At 48.8% G+C, this 16,456-nt stretch overlaps 1 protein-coding gene across 3 annotated transcripts in view; it reads left to right on the top strand.

The window, feature by feature from the left end:
* MAP3K9 (mitogen-activated protein kinase kinase kinase 9) overlaps positions 1–11,863 on the top strand; it is a 75,128-nt gene extending 63,265 nt beyond the window's left edge. For all 3 annotated transcript variants that reach the window (XM_088797389.1, XM_019733342.3, XM_019733341.3), the window contains 3 exons: positions 620–732; positions 1,644–2,447; positions 3,764–11,863. In XM_088797389.1, coding sequence (XP_088653515.1) covers positions 620–732; positions 1,644–2,447; positions 3,764–4,248 — 1,402 coding nt within the window. In that variant the 3' untranslated portion in view covers positions 4,249–11,863. The remainder of the gene's footprint in view (positions 1–619; positions 733–1,643; positions 2,448–3,763) is intronic.
* Positions 11,864–16,456: the final 4,593 nt, after the last annotated feature.

Raw genomic sequence — 16,456 nt, 5'->3', positions numbered from 1 at the left:
AAACCGAGGGCTCAAGTACAGCACTGTGTCCTACCCACATAGGTCTGTCCCAAAGTGCACTGTGTGGGTGCAGCTTTGTTGGCTGGTTTTTGTTTTCTGAGAAGTGGATGGCTTTGAAAGTTGCCTAAGCATGCCATAAGCTTGGAAGGAGAAATTGAGAAATGGTGTGAGTGGAGTGGCCTGGCCCATCTCTGCTAGCTCATTGCCCAGAGCTTGCCTCGCATCACAGGTCTTGGCATTGCAGTATTTCTAATGTCACCAATGTGTTGTATTCAGTGTCTGTGGATTGATGGCCTCTCCCTTAAGATGGGCTCAGGCAAGACCCTGGCTTGTGCTAGGTAGTCCTTACGTGCTTCCAGCCTGCTCACCAGATCTTGCAATAGCCCATAGCAGCATGTGAAGGGGATGGCTCATGCCACTGCTTTTATTTCCCTAGAGCATGTGCACTTTTGTTAATGAAGCAGGTGGGCTCAGTAAGATTTATTGCCTGTATCCCAAGGTTCTTGGGTTTTGATGTAATTAAGCAGACAGGGAAGGACATTTCCACAGGCCCGTGCAGCTGAGGATGGAGGAAGAGAAGTAAGCAGTTTTAACTGTTTCCTCATTTCCCCTTATTTAGCCTCAAATCCCTGGTAGATGGATACAAACAGTGGTCGTCCAGTGCCCCCAACCTGGGGAAGGGCCCAAGGAGCAGCCCAGCCCTGCCAGGGTTCACCAGCCTCATGGAGATGGGTAAGCATAGCCCTCGTCTTGATTCTCCCCTGTTACCTCAGGGAATTCTTGGCCAAGCTTTTGGGACTATTTTGGACCCTTAGTATTACTGCATGGGGGTCGTTTCCTCTTACTCAACTCCTGGTCCCCCCACCCTCTTCCCTCTTAGTCTGCCCTACTCCCATTTTGAATCTTCCTAAATCACTACTGCTGCCATGGAGCCTGCCCTTGGCCTTCTATCCCATGGGGCTAGTTATAGTCTCCTTAGGGGAGTGCAGAAAGGTGCGGCTTGAATCAGCCATCTCCCTTTTCTGGGTCTGTTTCCTGGTATTTTAATGTGGGGAGTCCACAAGAGATGGTGGTAGAAGACGCTGCAGTCTTCCTCTTAAGGAAGCCTTACAGTGTTGCCCATGATTGCTAAATGGGTAAGTTCTTCCCCCGGCTCTCTTTCAGGTAGTCCTCTTATGTCTGTAGATTTCCAAGGTCATAGCAAGTCAGTCTATAGAGTAGATTGGCCTTTACCCATGTAGGGGATTCTAATCCTTTCCAGGAAACTAGTCCTAAGACAAGTCTCTAGGATATCATTCTAGAAATCCAAGGTCCCTTCCAATTTTAAGGTGCAAAAAATTAGGGATATTTCTGTTTTATCCAATGTTCTAGGAAACTCACACTGCGCTTCTTGTGTTGAGGGTCCCTATGCTCTAAAGAAAGAGCAGATTAGCAGATCCCCTTTCGGCAAACAGAGAAACAGGCTCTGGAATGGAGAGTGATTTTCCCACTGGTCAGAGTTGAGTGTGGAGAGTAAAGCCCTATTGGTTCAGTGCCCAGTCCCTTGACCTCAGGAGGCCTGGAGATGGAGAAAAAGACCAGAATCTTATTCTTGTTGCTTCGTTCCCATTTCCTCTTTCCTGTTCCTCTTCTCATCTTCACAGAGGATGAGGACAGTGAAGGCCCAAGGAGTGAGGAGAGTCATCTACAGCATTCACCCAACCAGTCCTACCTCTGTATCCCATTCCCTCGTGGAGAGGATGGGGATGGCCCCTCCAGTGATGGAGTCCACGAGGAACCCACCCCAGTCAACTCAGCCACCAGTACCCCTCAACTGACGCCAACCAATAGCCTCAAGCGAGGTGGCACCCACCACCGTCGCTGTGAGGTGGCTCTGCTTGGTTGTGGGGCTGTTCTCGCAGCCACAGGCCTAGGGTTTGACCTGCTGGAAGCTGGCAAGTGCCAGCTGCTTCCCCCGGAGGAACCTGAGCCACCAGCCCGGGAGGAGAAGAAGAGGCGTGAGGGTCTTTTTCAGAGGGCCAGTCGTCCTCGCCGGAGCACCAGCCCCCCATCCCGGAAGCTCTTCAAGAAGGAAGAGCCCATGCTGTTACTAGGAGACCCCTCTGCCTCCCTAACACTGCTCTCTCTCTCCTCCATCTCCGAGTGCAACTCCACCCGCTCCCTGCTGCGTTCCGACAGTGATGAGATCATGGTGTATGAGATGCCTGTCAGCCCAGTTGATGCCCCACCCCGGACCCCCTGCACCCACAACCCTTTGGTCAATGTCCGAGTAGAGCGCTTCAAGCGAGACCCTAACCAATCTCTGACTCCCACCCACGTCACCCTTACAGCCCCCACCCATCCCAGTGGGCACCGGCGGACTCCTTCAGATGGGGCCCTCAAGCCAGCGGCTCTCCTAGCCAGCAGGAGCCCCTCCAGCAATGGGTTGAGCCCCAGCCCTGGAGCAGGTGAGTCTTGCCCTCCTCCTCCTTTCTCTTTCCTGCCTTCGTGCCTCCCCCGGGAGTGACTTCCATTTCTCTGACTCAGCCAATCAAGACATGCTGCTCTGGGGTGGAACAGTGGCTGACTTCTCTCTGTCCTATGCCTCAGGGGGTCTTGCCTGGGGAGCGAAAGAGGGCAGGCAGGTTCTGGGACCCCTGCAGATGTGCAGGCACTGGGTCTTCGAGTGCACAGTGCAGTGCTTTCAGCCTACAGGAAGGGCAGGAGTCTGGTGCTGTTTGTTCCCGGCAGAGGAGAACGAAATTACTGAAAGAAGTCCTGCTCTGCATACAGAATGGCTATTTTCTGCAACGTAGCTGGGCTCTTGCTTCTCTTTACAGCATTAGGATAGAAACACTCATAAGGCAAGCGTCCACCTGTGCCTCACACCCTGCGCCACTCATCCCTTTCTCATGCCTGACTCTGGATGTGGAGAGGTGGCCAGGTAAATTGCAGTGCCTGTGCATACGCCTGCCTTCACCATATGACACCTGTGACACCTGGGCAGGCATACGCCCAGCCTTGGTCTTTCCCACCATGGTCTCTTGCTCCCTAAAAGACTTGGATCTGACTTGGAAACTGCCTCTAATCCAGTAGGAGAGGGATGGCAATACCCTTCCTACGAGATTTGAGGATGAATGACAGTTGGATTTGACGATTCAGCTATCCCTCCCCCTTCACATTTTTTTATTAAACTCAAATATGTGATCTCTTTGGAGATAGAGACCCTTATATTACTCATCCTTTTTAGATTTCTGGTATCTAGCTTTGTTCCCATCACATGTTTATTGAATTAATGAACTGTGAATGAACAGACATTTCCTTAAATTGGGGGTCAGCAAACCTTTTTGGTGAAGGGCCGAATAGTAAATATTTTAAGCTTTGTGGGTCATACAGTTTCCATTGTAACTACTCAACTCTGCTGCTGTAGTGGGAGAGCAGGAATGAGTGTGGCTATGTTCCAATAAAACTTTATTTACAAACACAGGTGGCTAGCTTTGGGGTTGTAGTTTGCTGCCATCTACCTTAAGTCATTTCATTACAGATGTGACCCCCCTATGTCTCATTATTACTATCAGATACAGTGACCATGGCCTTCTAGTTCACTGGTATATTTCCAGGGCTCCCAGCGCTGCATGGCACATAGTAGATGCACATTAATTATGTATTATTCATCTTATCCTAAGTGAGTAGGGCTATGGCAAGGTGGGGAGGGAGCAGCATATTTCTGGCTCAGAAACGAAGTGCCATCATCTGATGCCTCTCCTTTTGTCTTTTTGACCAGGAATGTTGAAAACCCCCAGCCCCAGCCGAGATCCAGGTGAATTCCCCCGTCTCCCTGACCCCAATGTGGTCTTTCCCCCAACCCCACGACGCTGGAACACACAGCAGGACTCTACCTTGGAAAGACCCAAGACCCTGGAGTTTCTGCCTCGGCCACGTCCTTCTGCCAACCGGCAACGGTTGGACCCTTGGTGGTTTGTGTCCCCCAGCCATGCCCGTAGCGCCTCCCCAGCCAACAGCTCCAGCACGGAGACGCCCAGCAACCTGGACTCCTGCTTTGCTAGCAGCAGCAGCACTGTGGAAGAGCGGCCTGGACTTCCAGCCCTGCTCCCGTTCCAGTCAGGGCCACTGCCCCCCAGCGAGCGGACGCTTCTGGACCTGGATGCAGAGGGCCAGAGTCAGGACAGCACTGTGCCACTGTGCAGAGCTGAACTGAACACACACAGGCCTGCCCCTTATGAGATCCAGCAAGAATTCTGGTCTTAGCCTGTAAAGGGTCAGGGGTGGGCAAGGAGGAAGCAGGAGGGTATGGGGGCGGGGGGAGCTGGCTGGCACAGCCCTTTCTCAGAGTTGGACCCCCTGAGATCCAGTCCTACTTCTTGCACTGATAATGCACTTTGAAGATGGAAGGGATGGAAGCAGGGCCACTTCAGAGGGTCTCTCGGCCTGCAGGGCCTTTCTACCCATGTCCACTGGAGGCGCTGTGGGTATCAGCTCTGGCTGTCCAGGGGAGGGGGTGCATGCATGTCCCCCACTCTCCACAGTCTTCCTCGCCTTTGGGGTGACCCTGCAGTGTCACTCAGCCAAATCTGTCTGCTGCTCCCCCTCCTAAGCCCCCTGGGTATGCCCAGAGTCTGTCCTGGGGTCCCTCTGTTGGCCCTGATTTCAGCCTTCCCAAACACCAGTATTGGATGTTCTGTGATTGATTTTGCTCCTCTTCCACATTCTTCCCCAACACCCAAGAATCCGAATCTTGTTTGGTGTGAGATAAGAGCTTTTCTGTGTCCTAAGTCCTTTCATGTTAGCTGGAGGACTGGAGGCAAGGTGCCCCAGTGTGGGGCATGGGAGTTGATAGACTTGGCACTACCTACCTGCACTTCCAGGTGCCCCACTTATTTATTTGAGCCAACCAGTGGTAGGGGGAGTCGCCTCAGAACTGGGGGGAGGGAAGGGAGTTAGGGAAAATTCACTGAATTTCAGTAAAGAGGGTAGCAGAGTCTGTCTGTCTATCCTTGTTCCTTTCTGAAAAACGCAGAAGGGAAGAAACCAGCACTTGTTGATGGCACCCATCTCCTGCCTGGGGTCCGAACATGGTCAGACCAGATTCTGATACAAATATATGCTCATTTGTGCTCGCTTCGTCAGCACATAGACAAATATATGCTCATCCCATGAATAGTTTCTTGGGATGCCAGAGATGAAGCTTCTGTGTCTGTCCCTTTTGTTGTCTGATCTCTGTGTGTTATTCCCTTCCGTTGACCTTTCCTGCAGCCCCTGGAATTAGTGGACTTTGGGTTATAGATACCTCTGCATTGCACCCAAATAGCCGATGGGGTATTCCTTCTCAGCCAGGCTATCCGTTCTGGGACACCCTTGAAGTAAAACGGAGCCATTAGCATTACCTTCCAACATGGATGTGGTGAGGCGATGATGTTTGTAAGATGCTTAGTGAACCGCTGATGTACAGTAGCCTGTAAGTCCCAAGCGGTGCACACTGACGAAGGCCTCCTGTCTCTGAGCACAGAGAGCCCCTCATGCTGGGCTCTGGGCCATGAGCTAGGCAGTAAAACAACAGCGGCCAACTCTGACTTTTCTGGAATTTGTTTCCTTAAGTAGAATGTTGAGCTTCTTCTGGAGCTTTCTCATGTGTATCTTCACTATTCCCCTTACCCTGAGGCCTCCTGTGTCAAGTGTGAACAGTTGTCTTTGTGCGGAACTAACAATTTGATGGGGAGTAGAGTTCTTAGGTCTTGCTCCTCTCCCCTCAAGACTCTCTAAATGTTGCTCCACTGTCTTTTATCATGGAATATTTCTCTGGAGATGTTGGAAGCCAACCTGCAGATTCCTTGAATTCTGGCATTGCCTGAATGCCAGAGTAGGGAAAGCAGTGAAACAGATCCAAGTGGTGGATGGTCACCGCCCTCACTCTGGAACTATGATAGACATCCTGCCCTGGGGATGACAAAAGGGATGACCTTGGTTTTCAGAGTGTTCCTTGTTGGTTCAAGGGCCCCACCTAGTCTTGAGTAGGGAGATTATGTTTGCCTCTCCTCTCCCATTCCTCAGCTAAGAGGGAAAAAATGTGAATCCTGTCAGCAGTTTCAGCAAACCAAGTGACTTCCTCTTCATTCTTGGTGGGGAGAGGGACACAGATGGTCTGTTCTGTGCCCTCTCCCTGGACTCCCTATAGCTCCAGCCCCTGAGCCACTAACACATCTGTAAACGTGTGGCTCCACTAAATGGCGCTCTGGTGGGGTACGGCCTACAGCGTAATATAAACCGTGCTGGCTCTGGACAGTGCTCTCTGATAAGAGGCAGGGATTTTTCCTTTGCTCATTTCCTGCTTTTTGTCATTTTGTTAGGTTGTAGCCATCTCTCTTGGAAGTGGTATATAAGTGAGATAGCGTAAACTGAATGACAGCCACTTGCCATTGAGTGAGAGATTGAACCCAGTTCTTACTCCATCCAGGGGGACGACAAGGGAAACCTGGGTCTGTGCTAAGGGAAGAATTGTACCTGCAGAAGGAAGAAGCAAGATTGTTCTGGAAATGCTTCTGTGAGTTTCCATGAAGAAGAGGGAACTTTCCACTCCTCCAAACCCGCTTGCCACACTCTTTCTCTGTAGGGCAAGGTCGGGATGGGATATGGATCCTGTACAGTAACGGGATTGAGTTGCTTCCTGTCCGCCCAGGTTCCCTTGCCTCTGCAGCGGTAGTAGCGGCCTTCCTTTTCCCTTCTCTTTCTTCAGAGATTCTTCCTCTTGCTCTTGGCAGGGGCTCACTATGTGGACGAGGGTGATAGGATCCTTTGGCTCCTTCCTCTGATTCTAAACAGGATTATCCTCCGTTTTTCCCCTTGGGCATCCAGGTCACTGCCAGGGGCTGAGTAAAGGTCCCAGTTATCCTCGTATTATTTCTAAGAGCTGTGGTGGATGCTCTTAACTTCACATCCTGCGGGTCTGGTAGTGACGACAACGGTCACGATGACGATGAATCCTGTGTTTGCATGACTGGGAATAATGCTACCCTTTCCTCCCGACTTTTGCAAAATTACGTCATTTTCCTTCTGTATTCGATATCCTTGCTGATAGAGGTGGGGAAATGCTCAAAGGTGAAGATTCAAGTGAAGAGAGATTAAAAAGCTGCGTGGATGGTTTGCTGAGTCGGCCACCAGGCTCTGAGACCTGAACAAGTTGGCTCTCTTCCCTATTCTGCTTTTGGTGTCTGACCTCAGGCTCGTCCCTTTGCCCCTCTCAGATTTCCTTCCTGTAAAAGCTGCCGTCACCTGCTTCCCTCACAAGGGCAATGAGAGTAAGTATCAGCAGCAGGTCAGTGAAGCACGTGGCTCTCTGCAGGCAGTGACTAGGACGGACTGCTGAAGGTGACTGTGGTTCTCACTACCTTTATTTCAAGGAGATTCACCGACTGTTTCTTCCTTTGTCTTCTGGAAGAGTTGTGATTGGGAGTTGGCTTTGCATGACTAATAAGGACCATGGTGAGGCACATGCTTTTCTGCATTTATGTAGCACCTGATGTTTACAAGCATCCTTCCTAATTCCCTCACTTAACTTGGCAGGCAGGTCATCCCTACCATTAGTGTCTGATTGACAGAGGAGGAAGTAGGAGACGGGGAGGTGGGAAGCAGCATCAGGATCACAGTTTCAGGTCTCTGATTTCTTGGAGTCACTCGCAGAGTCTTATTTATTTAGAGACTGGAATCAGGCCAATTCCTGGAAGAGATCTTTGGGAAAGGGTCTGCTGACCCTTGGGACATGTGTCATGGTATGGGCTTCCTCACAAAGCCCTTTTCCTTCAGACCACGATTGCTCAGGGACACGAGACACGCCAAGGGCAGCTAGGCCTGATTCTTGCTCCACAATCCCCATATTGGGGAGCCCTCCTGCCTCCTTCCCCTATGAGGAGGGAGACCCCCTCATCAGCAGCCCTAACTCTTCAAGCTTGCTTTTAACCAAGCACAGAGCTGTGGCTACTGAAGGCTGGATGACTGTGAATGGTATGCTTCAGGGTTGAAATGTCCGTCCAGCAGGCCCTTCTGAATGCAGAACCTGACCTTTCCCTCGTGTTTTATTAAGCCTGTGCCTTTGACCCTAGCGTGTGAGGCCCTGTCAGGTCAGGAACTCTCCATTGCCTCTTGAAGGGTTGGGGGAAGAAGCAGGTGCTGCCGTTTCTGGGGTGCCAGGCTTTTCCTGAGGGCCCTGCCAGAGACTGTGGACTGGGTGGGAGGTGAGAGCAGCCCTCACAGTGCGTTGTGGCCGTAAGCGAACGTGGTGGCAGGAATCTGGTGACCTGAGCAGCGTCTCTTCCCCTCTGTGGATCTCTGAGCCCAACCACGAACTAAGGATGATGCTGCCTTTCGTACCGGAAGCCGGAAGCACGAAGCAGAACTTCTAACTTTAAAACGTAAGGTCCTGGAGCCCCAGGTCCAGCACTGAGAATCCTCACCTGGCTAGATTGCTTCCCTTTGTGGAGAAAAGTGGGACGGAGAGGGAGGAGGGTTGTAGGTCAGAAACATTTGGAAAATGATCAGCTCCACATGGTTCAACCTTCTAGACCTCGGGCCTCTCTCTTTGGCTTCAGACCTGAGGATGATTTCTTGTCAAGCCACAGTAATTGTTCGGAACACATTCTCAAATGTGCCTCTCTTCTTTCAGGCAAACACTGTTTTCTTAGATCAGGAATTCAAATAAATAAAAATCCACATCAGAAAGGAAAACTCACTGCTGCTTCTGGGGAGTCCTCAGGACTTGGCTTTTTCCTGGCTTTGCCACCTGGGTGCTTGCCACCTCAGACCACTAGTGTTGGAAGGCAGGAGGCAAAAACTGGAGTCCTGGCTGATTAAGGCTAATTAACAGGGCTTAGGTGCCTAATTAGGCTGACCCAACCCTGGGTTTCTGGTTGGCTGTGCAGGCCAGGTGAGCCCCTCATCTCAGACTGTTGACTGAATATTTTCCATTAGACTTGATGAGATACTGACAGGCCCCACCCCCTCCTTTGTCCATTACTCAGCCTGGAAAGCACCCTGCACCCCCCACCCCACCCCAAGGCTTCTCAGGGAGCCCTGGCATTTGTTCTTCCAAAGGTTGGGCTCCCTCCTTAATCTGGAGCCAGTAGGACTGGTCTTTCCTGATTCTTACTGTCTGGTTCCCTGCATCCCCTCCCCGTTGCCTCCTTTGGGTTTTTAGCTCACAACTGCAGCTGGAAACAATAAATGGAGAAAGGCCCAGTTGGTTACCAGAGCCAGGAGCTTTTCCACACCTCTCTTTGTTTCTCTTGGAAACAGGCCTTTCTCCTGACCCATCTTCCCTCCTGACTGGCCTGACCCACCCTCCCTGCCAACACCCACAACCTAGTTTTACTAGACTGATTGGCAGGCGTGGACCTGACAACGAGATAGGTGTGTCTGGATGAAACACTGGGACATAATTCCTGAGGTTCAGAGACAGCCCTTTCCTCCTGGGACACATGAAGTGGACATCCAGGAATTCTGAACCCAGAGGTCAGATTGGTTTTATGAAGAGTCCTGGGGAGTGACGGCCCTGTGGATATGGTGTTACTTGCCCTGCACTTACTAAAGTGCACGACCAAGTTTCAAAAGCACTAAGTTGTCCACATTCCTAAAATCCTTCACACCCAGACAACTGTATGGACAGATGCTGACTTTATTTAAAATTTTGGTATTGTATTCAACATGGATTGTTTTCATTCATTTTAACTTAAAATACTGAAATATGATTTATCTTGATAACTGTGGTCTTTTTGGTGCCCCCTTGAGTTTTGCAACCCAAGTGAGCACTTCAGTCTCCGCCCTTGCCCTGGCCCTGCCCGCCCCTCGTCTGGATCTGTGGTGGTGCTCAGGCAGAGTTGGGAAGGAGGTTTTAGGCTTGTTTGTTTGTTCTGGTTGACCTTGCCCTCAAGTCCTCAGTGAGGTGGTAGCTCTGGGAGTGTTTGCATTTACATAGGAAAGAACGGTGAAACATCAAGGACAGTTTCATCTTTGGACCTGTAATTGGGGGTGACTTTTTCTTGATATCCTCTGGCTTCCTTTCAGCCTCTCTGAAACCTTGAGGCCACTTAGAGGTGTGTACATGTTTTAAGGGAAAGGTAAGTGATTGCAGTAGAGAGGAGCCTTTCTTAAGCCTTTTTGGGACATCTTTGAACTTCTGGAGAAGTGAACAAACCATACTCATTCTCTCTCCCAGATTTCAGAAAGGACTCAAGTGGGTGGAGGTGTTTGCACTTCCTTGCCCGCCTATAGCGGTGTTCCTTAGCACTGTGCCTGGCCTTAGGGAGCCTTCTAACGTCAACACATCACATCACTGCCACCAGTATCCTTTTTACTATCATTATTATTCTCTCATCTTTATTTCACTCTCATCATTTATCTCTGCCTCCAGTTCCAGAAGCCATGCTGGCTATGGCTCTTTCCTTCATCACTGTCAGAGTGAGAGATGGGTTTATCCTGGCCTAGGCCTGGGGAATAACCAGAAATTATAGGAAATCATTACATTTCCTCTATGTGGGAGGTGCTGTCATGTATGTGTGTGTGTGTGTGTGTGTGTGTGTGTGTATACACACACATATATATATATATATATATATATATTTTTTTTTTTTTTTTTTTTTTTTTTTAACTCAATCATTTTGGGAGGGGAGGTGTGACCCCCATCCGGGGATGTGGAAACTGAGGCTCAGATCATTTTGTATCATGGCCAAGATCACACAGCAGCTACATTGCTGATCTGCTTGGCTCCAAAGTTGTCTCTCATTTTCCTCTGAGCGCATTTTAGGCCACCATTTAGAAGCCCTGGGATAAAATCAGTCTAGCTTAGATACACCTAGACCTTGTGATGGCTCTTTGTCCCAGGAGGAGTGTGTCCCATGGCTAACCCATCATCTGCTTTTGTGACTGGACTTACCCAGCAGAACTTGTAACCTCCCGACACTCAGCCGCCTTCCTCTCCACTGGCTGCTTTCTCCTCCACTGTTTCCTCTCCACAATTTTTCAGGGTTTGTTCCACACGGGTTGAATGTGTCAATTCTGTAGCTCTTCTCCCAGGACCACTCAAGGCCTGTGGGCTCCTCTCCTGTTTCTAGCCTCCAGTTGCCCCATTATTGTTCTTTGCCATCGCGTCAATGTCCCTCCCAGCCTTTCGAGTTTGGAAGCCTTATTGTAGCTCCTTGTGTGGAACTTGAAGCCAGGCTTTTGCCTTTTTTGTTGTATCTAGGAGTTACATGCCCTTGGTACCCAGTTGTAGCAAAGAAGGGAGATGATGAACTTGTCAAATATTTCCTCGTTTCCCTCATCACCCATTCCTCCCCCACACACACACACACACACGTTCCCGTGCGCACACACAGATTTGGTCTAAGACTGTATCTTCTAGAGAATTAAGGAAAGGAGTTGGAGATGGGTTTTATCTACTTACTTAGCAGAAAAGTTTTCTTTGGGATTTCCCCCTGTTAGAGCCTTTGAGTCCAGGTAAAGTGAAAGTTCACGTACGTGTTTGTTTTCCTTCTCTGTAATTAGCTACTAGTTTTCATCCTAGGCCCTCCCTGCTCTAGTGTCCTGTCCGTGTGTCCTGACCCTGTGTCTTTGAATTCCCATTTTGCTTTGGGATTTAAGTTATTGTAACTTGTCAACAATATTTAAAATAGAAAAGTCCTGAAGAAAAATTTTCAGGTTCTTTTCTTTGGTTTCTTTTTTTTTTTTTTTTTCAAGGTACTGTAAATTGTTGACTAGGGATGCCAAGCAGGCTTGGTGCGATGGCTAAACCTCTCATTGTATTACAGTGTAGTGCCGATCTCAGCCTGGTCTCACCGCCAGGCACACACAGACTTGAATAAAACTGTTACAACAATGACTTCTGTTTTACCGTGGTGCTTTGTAAACTTGTCTTTTCCCCTCGTTTCTTTTTAATTAAACAAGGTGTCCAAGTAACTGGCTGTTTCTGGGGAATTTTCACATGTCAGAAGAAAAATAAGAGAGAGACAGATATGGTGCAGGACACAAGAGGGGGCTGAGGAGCCTCTCTGAAGGGGCTATGACCTCCAGCTGGACCACAGGCGGCTTTTCTGAAGATGACGCTGAACAGCGCCTGCCCAGATGATTCGGTCTCTTCTCACAGCTGACTTTGGCACAGATCGTGAGTTTTGGTTTTCAGAGCCCCTAGTGTGTGCTGTCTCCAGCTCCCTGTCATTATCCACCCTGACACTGCTGGTGAAGTTGTGAATGGAGTTAAGAGGATAAACACAAGTGGAGTTGTATACTTATGGACAAGATTTGCTGGCTGTGAGTCATGGATTCCTTGTGGTCTTGATACAAATGGCATTTTTTCAGCTGTGTGACCTTGGGCAAGACACTTAACCTCTCTGGGCCACTTCTGTAGCAAGCTGATCAAAAAGCAGCCTCTGTGCTCTCACTTTGAATGATTATGTACTGAGTGGGGATGGGACTGAAAGCAGACAGGAAAAATTTTGTTTGGGGCCATTCTCTGCCTTTTTAGTCCCCTATTTCATTATTCAGCTGAATGTGGAAAAAATTGACACCCTCATGCCTTAATGCCATGACCTTTCACTTCACACCATACTTCTTAGCTTTTTCCTTTGTAACCTCGGGACGGGTGACATTGAGCTAGGATTCTATGCTGGATGCTTAGATTGTGAGGAGAAAGATCCTTTTGCTGAACTTCAAGGTAGGTTTGACCAGGGCCCATATAACCTTTGTAAAGCAGATTGGGTAAAGATGAAAATTTAACTAAACTCCTTGCTGGAGAAGATGCCATGAAAGGCACCATGTGCTGCATACATGTATATAAATTGTCTCATGTTCTGGAAAGCAGTTTGACCATATGGCATTAATTTATCACATAGGCCCAGAAAGTCCATTTAGTAATAAAACTGGCTACAATGTGCCAAACATTGCACTAAGACTTGACAGACATTATCTCATTTATAACATCTCGACATCCTTAAGAGTAGATCCCATTTTCTCCATTTTATTTTGAGGAAAGTAAGGATCAGACTCAAGTAACATGGCCAAGGCCACACAGCTATCAAAGGGGCTGGGATGTGTCTGATTCTAGCATATGCACTTGTATCCTAAGAATAAGTCGGATACAGACAAAACTTTACAGATCATCCCAACATTATTTACAGGAGGGTTCGAGTGACTACAAATGACCCAAACAAGATTGTCTTTTGGTCTCCTTCCACCCTCCACCCTCTTCCTCACTCAACACAGAATCTGAGAAAGTGAGAGCATGAAGGCTCTTCACAAATGAGAAACAGTCTAAATGCCTGGCAACAGGGGGTTGCTTACACTTCGCTTCTTTGCAAGGCATTTGTTGAGTATCTTCTAGGTGCCAGGTGCCAGCTGCACACTGGAGATTCACAGCTTGTTCAGATAGAGCCCAGCTCTCAGAGACCCTATGGTCTGGTGGGAGAGATTGAAGTCTACAGTAATCTGTTTAATATAATAATGTTGTCAGTGCTATGACGGTGCTAGAGGAGCATCATGGATTGGTGTTAGCCTGACGTGGGGAGTCACAGACTTCATGGAGGCTATGACACCTGAGCTGAGTCCTAAGGGACAGAGAGACACAAAGGCACCAGACGTGAGATGGCTCTGCCTCAGAGCGAGCAGCACATTTCTGTCTCTCATTCCTTTTTCAGAGTGACTCCTCATGATAACTCACGCTAGGTTCCTATCTCTGGATGTATGATACAACTATATGTGACGTTATGGAGCCATTACAGTTAGATTGTTCAAGAATCATTAGGGAAATAGGGAAATGTCCATAAGTTAAAAGGTAGGATACAAAAAAACTTCAAAAAACAACTTTATCCTGATTATATAAAGAAAATGTATTTCCTTTTCCCCCCCCATCTCTTAAAATAAATACTTGATAGGCATCAGAAAAAGATGGAAAGTCAGTAATTGTTATCTTTATGGCGAGGTATTATGGATGATCTAAAAACGTTCTTTACTTTTGGAATTTTTTTTTTTTTTTTAGAGTTAGGGTTAGGGTTAGGGTAAGGGTTAAGGTCAATGTTAGGGTTAGGGTTAGGGTTAGGGTCAATGTTAGGTTTAGGGTTAGGGTTAGGATTACGGTTAGTGTTAGGGTTAGGGTTACGGTTCTACTTTTGGAATTTTTAAGACTTTTTCTAGAAGGAATATATGTTACTTTTCCATTGAGCAAAACCATAGTGAATACAGCAGTTTGGGGGTTAATTTCCCATGATGCCAGGTCCCTCTGTAGATGTTCCAGAGCCCCAGGCCACGTGCTTCAAGGATGCCCCCTGCCCTGAGCAATATAACAAGCTGACTCAAGAAGCCCTGCTCTTGGAAGGTAGAACAGGCCGGGGCCAGGTCCAGCTTCCAGTTCTAATGGAATCTTCCCCTCATCCCTTTCCTCTTCTCTTCCTCCTAGTTGATAGACGGTGCTGGAATGGTGAGTCACACGCGGAATGCGAGCAGAAAGTAGTACGGACACATGAACAGAGGAAGTTCTAAGAGGAGGTACCATGGAGGTCTCCTAGAGGGCACAGCCTGGTTAGAAATGTCAGGTCCTGGACAGGCAGGTAGCATGCTCTTGCTTTTGCAACACATGCACACACACTCTGAGCTGGGCTGGTCCTAGGTACACCACACCCTGTTTACTTGACTACTGGAATGTGCTTCATTAAGGCTGGGACTGATGTGCTAATCCTCTGAGCCGTCCAGTCCCCACCCAGTCTAGTCTGACCAGCTTAAGTTGAGAACATGTTTTGGCATAGGAGAGGCAGGTGGTGGTGAAGGGTGGGCGTCTGCTGCTCTGCCCGGCCTCTCCTCTCAGACACTGGTCACACTGCAGCCACCCAATCAGGAGGGCCTCTTGTACAGTCTCAGCGGTAGGCACTGGAGACTCCTTTGTGATAAGGGGAAAAGGGGGTGGGTTGGGATAGATTAGCCTTAGAAAATATGCTCGTGGAACACAGGTCTGATCATGTTACACCCCAATGTCCGTAGGAAAAGATAAGCATTCTTTAGCTGGCCTTGAGGGCCTCTCATGATCAGGTCACAGCCTACCTGACTCCTACTGCAAGTTCCCTGCTCCCAGCTCTTCCCCACCCTTAATACCACACACTTCCCTTTTTCCTGTAGGACTTGATCTTCCAGGAACAGAGGCCTCCTGCTTAAGAAAGCATTATCTTCCTTATGAGCAGATTCTCTGCTACCTACCCAGCTGTCTGAGCTGACTGCAACCTAATTAAGTGGTTAAATTGGGATAGGAGGAGGCAAGGAAGAATTAGGCAAGAGAAAGAGGGAAAGAGAAGAAGAGAGACTTGGATTCTGCTCTCTGGAAGGTCACAGATTCCCTGGTGAGACCAACTATGCTGGGATGCACTGAAGCAGTTGACTGAGCACAGTGGGACTCCTGCAAATAAAGGCATTCCTGGGGGCCATGGTTAGTGAAGGGTGGCCAGTTAAAGAAGCACTGACTCCCACCTTGTTCTGTGCTTTACCCAACCTGAAAAGAAAAGAATGATCCCTCTGATAAATACTTATGGAGGGCCTATTCTGGTCTGAGATGCAGTGTGACTGGTAAATTCCAATTCATTCAGTGCCAGGCAGGTCAATGAGCGATGCATTCTTATGACAATAGAATGGGGGACTATGGCAAATGGAGAGGCATGTCCCATTTAAAGTCATCCACTTAAAAAAGCAGTGCGTAGGGGTGGCCGGTTAGCTCAGTTGGTTAGGTTAGCTCAGTTAGTTAGTGTGATGCTGGCAGCACCAAGGTTGCCGTGTTCGATCCCCGAATGGGCCACTGTGAGCTGCGTCCTCCTTAAAAAAAAAGCAATTCATAAACCATCTCCCTACCCCCTTGTTTTAAAACCCCTGAGAGTGAGTGATGAAGACAGAAAATAACTGCTGCCTTTTTGGAGTTTACCATCTAGTGGGGAAAATCAGGTAAGGCAAGACAATTAAGGCACTGTGAGCCTCTCTCTGCCTCTCTCTCTCTCTCTCTCTCTCTCTCTCTCTCTCTCTCTCTCTCTCTCTCTCTCTCTCTCTCTTCCTCTCTACCTCTCTCTCTTCTTCCTCCCTCCCTCCCTTTTCTCTTCCCTTCCTCCATCTGTCTAGAGAGTGCAGTGGTGTCTAAGTTGAGACCTGAATGGTGAGTAAGACTGAACCATCAGTGGGTTGTGATGGTAATGGGGATTCCAAGTATTGCGAGGGGCCCCTGTGAAGGGGATTTTTATCCCGGCCAGATTGGTTATCTTGCATTCCTCACCTCACAGGGTGCTTTGTTCTTGAAGCCTGTTCTTTTTCTTTTTTCCGCCTATCTTCTGCCTGCCCCCCAATTCCGGTTCAAGCCGTTGTTTCTCACTCTAGTTGTGTAGGACACAGCTCCCTGGCCCAGGCTGGTATTACGGGAGGCGGGCAGCAGGCGCCAGTCATCAGCCTGCCGCTC

This window comes from Rhinolophus sinicus, chromosome 3 (assembly GCF_057876585.1).
Source record: "Rhinolophus sinicus isolate RSI-liver-muscle chromosome 3, RSI-T2T, whole genome shotgun sequence".
NCBI lineage: Eukaryota > Metazoa > Chordata > Mammalia > Chiroptera > Rhinolophidae > Rhinolophus > Rhinolophus sinicus.
The sequence above is the reverse complement of the archived record's forward strand: the minus strand, read 5'-3'. Positions and strand labels throughout refer to the sequence as shown.